The sequence below is a fragment of the Anarhichas minor genome, unplaced genomic scaffold (genome assembly GCF_050575085.1).
Source record: "Anarhichas minor isolate MPS153535 unplaced genomic scaffold, ASM5057508v1 ptg000028l, whole genome shotgun sequence".
Classification (NCBI taxonomy): domain Eukaryota; kingdom Metazoa; phylum Chordata; class Actinopteri; order Perciformes; family Anarhichadidae; genus Anarhichas; species Anarhichas minor.
Window position 1 is genome coordinate 8584550 of NW_027466474.1, and position 8937 is coordinate 8593486.

An 8937-nucleotide genomic window follows, 5' to 3' on the forward strand; every position below is an offset into this window, starting at 1 on the left:
TGGAAATGCAACTGACACATAGAATCTGTAAAAATTGATCTCTGGAACTTGGTCACATTGAACCCTTTATGCTCCGGCTGATCAATACATAAGAGGTTCATTTTACTGATAACTCAATAATAAATTGATTCAAGAACTGCATCCAATGACATAGTTACCAAAAATACTAATCAGTGAAATATTGAAAAGCAGGGTTTTGATGCAGCAAAAGAAGAATCTTCTTTAAAAAAAAAAAGAGGAATGTCACACCTTCACATGAGCGATAAACTGACTTGATGCGGACCAAACTAATAGCAACACATCTACAGTTATCTTACAGCCAAATGACAGAAATTATAGCAGATCTCAGTAGATTTAGAAAAAAATACTTTTTGTAGGAAAACAAATCCTGCTGAATTGGACAACACACCAAAATGTCGGAGACTAAATCACTGCCAGACACTGTGTCAAGAATGTATGTGAAAAAACTGAAAGCAACAATGTTCATGTAAAAACGTATTTTTAAAGGCATACCGAAATGGACAGACCAAAGGAAAAATTGATTAAAGAGAACGATGACGAAACAAAAAAACAATCATTATTACCAACGAAGTAGGTAGAGAAAATAAAAACTTTGAGCTTAGAATATCCAGACAGCAATCCCTTCAAATAAGGACAATGTTTGACAATAAAATGAGTTTGATTTGACTGTTTTTGAAAATAATAATGCCATATTCATACCTCTAAACACTCTTCCATTTCACCAAACACCTCAGCAAAATCGCCTGGACTTTTCCTCAGAGTCTGGTCAGCAGGCAGTGTGTTGTCATTGTAAGATGACACGAACTTAAAGTCACTGGTTCTAGAACCTGTTGTCAGGTAGGCGTCATAATTGTAAGTGCTGCGTAAAGTTCCTGTGCCGTCAACGTCTGCGTAATTAGGAGGGAGATAAGCGCTGGGGATGGCAACTGCTCCATCAAACAACAGTCTGGGCTTTCTCCTGCGACAAAACCTCACACCGAGGATGATGATGATGAAGGTCAGGAAAAAGGTGGACACAGACACCAGCGCGATGATCAGATATGAGGTCAGTTTGGAGTTCTTCTCGTCATAAGAAATATCCTTCAGTTCTGGCACCTCAGCCAAGTTATCAGAAATAAGTAAATACATGGAACAGGTGGCAGAGAGAGAGGTCTGTCCGTTATCTTTCACTGACACAATGAGGTTCTGTTTCATGCTGTCAGATTCAGAAATGTCCCGCTGGGTCCTGATCTCTCCGCTGTGGAGACCAATAGTGAAAAGTCCGGGATCAGTGGATTTGACTATATGATAGGACAGCCAGGCGTTCTGTCCGGAGTCCGCGTCCACCGCTATCACTTTGGACACCAGAGAGCCTCCGTGTGCAGCTTTGGGGACCAGCTCGGTCATGAAGGAGTTGCCCTCCGGGGCGGGGTACAGTATCTGAGGAGAGTTGTCATTCACATCCGATACGAACACACTGACGGTCACGTTGCTGCTGAGCGGAGGAGAACCGTTGTCTCTGGCCGTCACGTGGACTTTAAAACTCCTGAACTGTTCATAATCAAACGACCTCACAGCATGGATCACCCCCGTGTCTCCGTTAACAGATAGATAGGAGGACACCGGGGCACCGTTAACCTCACCGGGTAACAGAGAATAAATCACTGTACCGTTTTGTCTCCAGTCGGGGTCTCGAGCAGTAACGGAACATAAAGTGGAGCCAGGTTTGTTATTTTCAGTCACATAAGCGCTGTAGGACTGTTCCTCAAACACAGGTGGGTTGTCGTTGATGTCTGCTACAGATAACTGAACAGTTTTAGAGGAGGACAGAGGTGGAGAGCCCTCGTCAGTGGCAGTGATTGTAATGTTGTAATCAGACTCTAGTTCACGGTCCAGTTGTCCTGTGGTCACCAGAGAATAATAGTTTTTAATAGAAGGAACCAACTTAAAAGGGACGTTTTGCTGAATGGAGCAGCGGACCTGTCTGTTAGTCTCAGAGTCTCTATCCTGCACGTTGATGATGCCCACCTCTGTACCAGGTGGGGTATCCTCTGGAATGGGATTCGTTAGTGATTTCAAACTGACTACAGGGGCGTTGTCATTCACATCAGTGATAGAAATGATTACCTTAGCATAAGATGACAGCCCTAATCCATCTTTTGCTTTAACGCGTATTTCAAATAATGTCGTAGTTTCATAGTCAACAATGCCAACTACTCGTATCTCACCGACTTTACGATCAATACTAAATACTCTCTTCACATCATCAGTAACATGTCCAAATTCATAAATCACGTCACCATTGACTCCATCGTCTGCATCACTAGCACTCACTGTGACCACTATAGTATCTACAGGAGAGTTTTCAGGCAGACTGGCTTCATAAACGGCCTGGCTAAACACTGGGGCGTTATCATTAGCATCCAGTACAGTGACGTGTATGACTACAGTACCTGATCTCTGAGGAGAGCCTCCATCTAAAGCTGTGAGGAGCAAATTGATCTCTTGTTGTTTTTCACGATCAAGCTCCTTTTCGAGTACAAGCTCTATTGTGTTTCCGTCAGCAGCCAAAATGAAATTATCATTATTTTTAAGGCTGTACTGCTGAACTGAATTCTGTCCTACATCCGCATCGTGCGCTTCTTCGATCACAAAACGAGCTCCTCTAACTTCCAACTCATGGATTTCTATATTAATCAAGTCTTCCTTAAATTGTGGGGAATTATCATTAATATCTTGAATGTGTAGATTAATCCGATGGAGCTCGAGAGGATTCTCCAGCACAAGCTCGTATTTTAGGATGCACGAAGCCTTTTCTCCACAAAGCCCCTCTCGGTCAATCCTGTCGGCGACAATCAACTCTCCGTTATTCAGGTTTATGTCGCAGTAACGTTTATCAGTCCCATCGGTGTCAATGCGGGCTCTTCTGTTGGAGAGCGCGCCCCTGTCGAGCCCGAGATCCTTGGCCACATTTCCAACAACTGATCCACGTTTCGTCTCCTCTGGAAAAGAATAGCTTATGTCTCCATAAGCGACACGTAGAAAAAGCATTAGGAAATAGAAGCCGCACGTTGGTAACACGATTGTTTTTGAATCCATCATCGACGATTGGTTCCCAACAGGTTGAGGAATAAAGCGAACAATACTGTTCAACCAAACAACACGATTTGCAACAGCGAGTCCAGGGTGTCCCTATTTTGACAAAGGAGCACAAGAATGTGCGTCCACACCAAAGGAAATAGGAATTAAAACATCTTAAGGCTGGTGCATAGCGCCACCGTGAGTCACGTTGAACAAAAACACTCACGATAATGAATAAAAGGGAACACTTCAAATTGGCTCTATCGTGCATATTATTTATGTTCATCTGTACATGAAACAAACACTACAACTACTATGCTGTTGCAACTGTAGTAATCCGTGAGGATCAAACCAGGAAACACTAGAGAAACAAGCAACGTCAACAAATACATAGTATGCACAATGCAGACTGATATTAAGGCTTCTTCTATGAATATTTTATGAAAGTTAGCAATTATGACTGATATGTTTCATATTGGAGGTTACAGTGGGTAACAGAACCAGTATATGTGTATTTTTCCTCCCCCCGGATGTAATACTAACCTGCTGATCTGCATGAGTGTTTTCACACTGGATATCCTGACCCTAAAATATTTAGCCTCAGCTGTATTGCAAGGCAAGGTCAGAATGGTGAACTATTTATCTCTCTTTTAATCGTTTCTATTGTTGCCCTGTTAATATTGTCTGTTTGTATCCTTTATGGCCAAACAATTAAATAAAATAAGTCTATTTGTGTAGTCAGGTCTCTGAACTTGAATGATTGTTTTTCCTTCTCATTTTAAAAGTGGTAAATCTAAATACACCAAAATCCCTTCAACCAAGTTTTGCATATGTGCAGAGTTGTACAAGTTTGGAATAAGGAGCACCTGCACCTGTAGTTGGATTAAAAAATGAAGCAGGTGTCTGACAGATTTTAAAGTTAAGTTATTTTGTGTAGTTACAATAAGGCACTACATCTTTACAGAAATAACAATTTGTATGAGTTTATATATTCACGTGCACCTTAAATCATCAAACACACTACATTTATATAACTATGGTTTCATCATCACATTTACCAACATTTGGACTTCCTGACGTCCAATTGGTTTATTCAATCACATAGCAGGGAGAGTAGTGGGGTGAAAGTGATGAACGTGTGGAAAAAAGTAAACAAAAAGTTTCTGAAAAGACAGCAGCTGTTGAGCACCAAGGACCGAGACATGAGTTGAAAACAGTGGGCAAAACAAAAAGCACTCACAACACAAACAGAGACAAGTTGTGTGTGTGTGTGTGTGTGTGTGTGTGTGTGTGTGCGTGTGTTTGTGTGTGTCTGTGTAAGTGTGTGTGTAGGTGTGTGTGTGTGAGTGAGTGAGTGAGTGAGTGAGTGAGAACAAAACACTGCATTTGTTTTTGTTTCAGAAAAAAAAGCCATGACCCTTAAAGACCACCAGTACAAAGTATACTTCCACAAATTTGTAGAACACTGCAGATCAACAAGTACCATGGTGAACCAAGGTGATTACAGTACCTTACCACACCAGTTACAGATGGATTGAACCAGCCTTTGCTCTTTTCTGAAAAAAAGAAAATAAATAAAACCTTCCTTGCCATTAGAGCACCAACAAGATACAAGTTGATGCATTAGATCGAACACTTACTATAGAAAACAATAAAAGTTAAAACAACCAGATGTGGCAACATAGCTGAGACACAATTTAAGACCAGTCACTTTAAACCCAGTCAATCCGAGAACACGATCAGGCAGCTGTTACCAAAAAGTACGAAAACTATCTGGATAACCTGGAAGGAAAAGTCCCTAATTCTGTCAACATCACCATCTAGGCTGCCTGTATGAAACTCACACTGTACTTTAATGAACAAGGAAGACACAAAACCAAGCCTCAATCCTCATAGCAGAAAACACAGACAGGATAAAATACAGATGTGATTCATGTTATGAATAGAATAAAGGTCATTCATTCAGAGTGTACCATGAAACAAGCACAATCACTGCAGAAATCTCCCTGGGAAAGACCATACACTGCACAATGACAAACTGTGACTAAAATGAACACCTTGTTTCTTTTCTCTCTACGTTTATATTATTATTATCTGTATTTCACAATGACAGTGGTCAGACCACAGACCACTGAACCATAACTAAACTAGAAAAAAAGGAAGCCGAAACCAACACCTGTCGAATAATTGAGTAGACTGTATTCAAAAGGAAAGACCAACATATTACAGGTGATGGCATCCACCTGTAAAAAGCAGCACTAGACAAGAGTAGCATGTTTATAGGCTTTCACCCATTCAGCTTTTAAGATAAATGCATCTGACTGCTGGACAGAATGATAACATTACTTCCTAGGCTTTTTACTAATAACTAAAAAAATATTTGATTCAAGAACTGCATGCACCGATATAAAATAGTTACGACTAGTGAAATATATAAGAGCAGGGCTTTGATGGCGCAAAAGGAGAACAGTCTTTACAAAAAGAATGTAACAATGTCACAACTTTACATGAGTGATAAACTTACTTTATGCTGACCAAACCAATAACAACACATCTACAGTTATTTTACAGCCAACTGAAATAAATTATAGCAGATCTGAATAGATTTATTTCAAAAAAATGTTTAGAGGAAAAACCATTCTGCTGAATTGGACAACACACCAAAATGTCCGAGACCAAATCACTGCCAGACTAATACACTGTAAGTAAGTGTCAAGAATATATTATGTGACAAAACTGAAAGCAACAATGTTCAAACAACTAATTTTGAAAGGCATACCTGAATGGAAAAGGAAACAACAGAGGACAATGACTGAAAAAGAACATTATTACCAACGAAGTAAGTAGAGAAAAGAAAAACTTTGAGGTTAGAATATCCAGAAGGCAATCCCTTAAACAATGATTATGTTTGAAAAGAAAATTAGGTTGATTTGACTGTTTTCGAAAAAAACAATGATATATTCATACCTCTAAACACTCTTCCATTTCACCAAACACCTCAGCAAAATCGCTTGGACTTTTCCTCAGAGTCTGGTCAGCAGGCAATGTGTTGTCATTGTAGGATGACAAAAACTTAAAGTCACTGGTTCTAGAACCTGTTGTCAGGTAGGCGTCATAATTGTAAGTGCTGCGTAAAGTTCCTGTGCCGTCAACGTCTGCGTAATTAGGAGGGAGATAAGCGCTGGGGATGGCAACTGCTCCATCAAACAACAGTCTGGGCTTTCTCCTGCGACAAAACCTCACACCGAGGATGATGATGATGAAGGTCAGGAAAAAGGTGGACACAGACACCAGCGCGATGATCAGATAAGAGGTCAGTTTGGAGTTCTTCTCGTCATAAGACATATCCTTCAGTTCTGGCACCTCAGCCAAGTTATCAGAAATAAGTAAATACATGGAACAGGTGGCAGAGAGAGAGGGCTGTCCGTTATCTTTCACTGACACAATGAGGTTCTGTTTCATGCTGTCAGATTCAGAAATGTCCCGCTGGGTCCTGATCTCTCCGCTGTGGAGACCAATAGTGAAAAGTCCCGGATCAGTGGATTTGACTATATGATAGGACAGCCAGGCGTTCTGTCCGGAGTCCGCGTCCACCGCTATCACTTTGGACACCAGAGAGCCTCCGTGTGCAGCTTTGGGGACCAGCTCGGTCATGAAGGAGTTGCCCTCCGGGGCGGGGTACAGTATCTGAGGAGAGTTGTCATTCACATCCGATACGAACACACTGACGGTCACGTTGCTGCTGAGCGGAGGAGAACCGTTGTCTCTGGCCGTCACGCGGACTTTAAAACTCCTGAACTGTTCATAATCAAACGACCTCACAGCGTGGATCACCCCCGTGTCTCCGTTAACAGATAGATAGGAGGACACCGGGGCACCGTTCACCTCACCAGGTAACAGAGAATAAATCACTGTACCGTTTTGTCTCCAGTCGGGGTCTCGAGCAGTAACGGAACATAAAGTGGAGCCAGGTTTGTTATTTTCAGTCACATAAGCGCTGTAGGACTGTTCCTCAAACACAGGTGGGTTGTCGTTGATGTCTGCTACAGATAACTGAACAGTTTTAGAGGAGGACAGAGGTGGAGAGCCCTCGTCAGTGGCAGTGATTGTAATGTTGTAATCAGACTCTAGTTCACGGTCCAGTTGTCCTGTGGTCACCAGAGAATAATAGTTTTTAATCGAAGGAACCAACTTAAAAGGGACGTTTTGCTGAATGGAGCAGCGGACCTGTCTGTTAGTCCCAGAGTCTCTATCCTGCACGTTGATGATGCCCACCTCTGTACCAGGTGGGGTATCCTCAGGTATGGGGTTAGTCAGTGATTTCAAACTGACTACAGGGGCGTTGTCATTCACATCAGTGATAGAAATGATTACCTTAGCATATGATGACAGCCCTAATCCATCTTTTGCTTTAACGCGTATTTCAAATGATGTCGTAGTTTCATAGTCAACAATGCCAACTACTCGTATCTCACCGACTTTACGGTCAATACTAAATATCTTCTTTACGTCATCAGTAACATGTCCAAAGTCATATGTCACGTCACCATTGACTCCCTCGTCTGCATCACTAGCACTCACTGTGACCACTACAGTATCTACAGGAGAGTTTTCAGGCAGACTGGCTTTATAAACGGCCTGGCTAAACACTGGGGCGTTATCATTAGCATCCAGTACAGTGACGTGTATGACTACAGTACCTGATCTCTGAGGAGAGCCTCCATCTAAAGCTGTGAGGAGCAAATTGATCTCTTGTTGTTTTTCACGATCAAGCTCCTTTTCGAGAACAAGCTCTATTGTGTTTCCGTCAGCAGCCAAAATAAAATTATCATTCCTTTGAAGGCTGTACTGCTGAACTGAATTCTGTCCTACATCCGCATCGTGCGCCTCTTCAATCACAAAACGAGCTCCCCTGTCTGCCGACTCTCGAATTTCTAAATAGATCGATTCTTCATTAAATTGTGGCGAGTTATCATTTATATCTTGAATGTGTAGATTAATCCGATGGAGCTCGAGAGGATTCTCCACCACAAGCTCGTATTTTAGGATGCACGAAGCCTTTTCTCCACAAAGCCCCTCTCGGTCAATCCTGTCGGCGACAATCAACTCTCCGTTATTCAGGTTTATGTCACAGTAACGTTTATCAGTCCCATCGGTGTCAATGCGGGCTCTTCTGTTGGAGAGCGCGACCCTGTCGAGCCCAAGATCCTTGGCCACATTTCCAATAACTGATCCACGTTTCATCTCCTCTGGAAAAGAATAGCTTATGTCTCCATAAGCGACACGTAGAAAAAGCAGGAGGAAATAGAAGCCATACGCGACCACACTTAAATCCATCGTTAAGGATGAGTTCCTAAGACGTTAGGGAATCCAAGCAACAAACACAGTTCAACCACGTAACAGCAATTCAGCGTGATTGTGCCTGTAGTATCTAGCACACAATGGGCGTAGAATAACGTCTGTCCACTAAGGATAGAGGATTGAAACTATTTTAAGGCTGGTGTATAGCGACACCGTGAGTTAAGTTCAACAATAACACTTGTTTAAAAATATAGCAATAAAAAGGACCACTGCTAAATTGGCTGTAGCCTACATAACATTGTCCACGAGTCTTGCAAATAAAACAGAAGGTAAACCTACTTTTGTGTTTAGAATATTTGTAACAAGTCATACTGTGCGTTTAGTTCTCAAGGTCTGAAGACTCAGTCTTTCAAGCCACACGTTTTTTAAGACACTATGCAAGCTATGTACAAAACAAGTCTTGTTAATGAGCTCAGGTCGACTTTAAATTGTCAAAGTTAGTACACTTATATGTCATACATTTTGATGAAATAATATGGTATTGAATAGCTATTA

At 41.7% G+C, this 8937-nt stretch overlaps 2 protein-coding genes across 2 annotated transcripts; both read right to left on the reverse strand.

Moving 5' to 3' along the window:
* Positions 1-714: 714 nt before the first annotated feature.
* On the reverse strand, positions 715-3051 carry LOC142962986 (protocadherin gamma-A11-like). The gene has a single exon (XM_076103675.1). It carries the CDS (start codon positions 3049-3051, stop codon positions 715-717), a length of 2337 nt encoding a protein of 778 aa, XP_075959790.1.
* Positions 3052-6042: 2991 nt separating this feature from the next.
* Positions 6043-8418, reverse strand: LOC142962988 (protocadherin gamma-A11-like). The gene has a single exon (XM_076103678.1). The coding sequence runs from the start codon at positions 8416-8418 to the stop codon at positions 6043-6045; it is 2376 nt and encodes a 791-aa protein (XP_075959793.1).
* Positions 8419-8937: the final 519 nt, after the last annotated feature.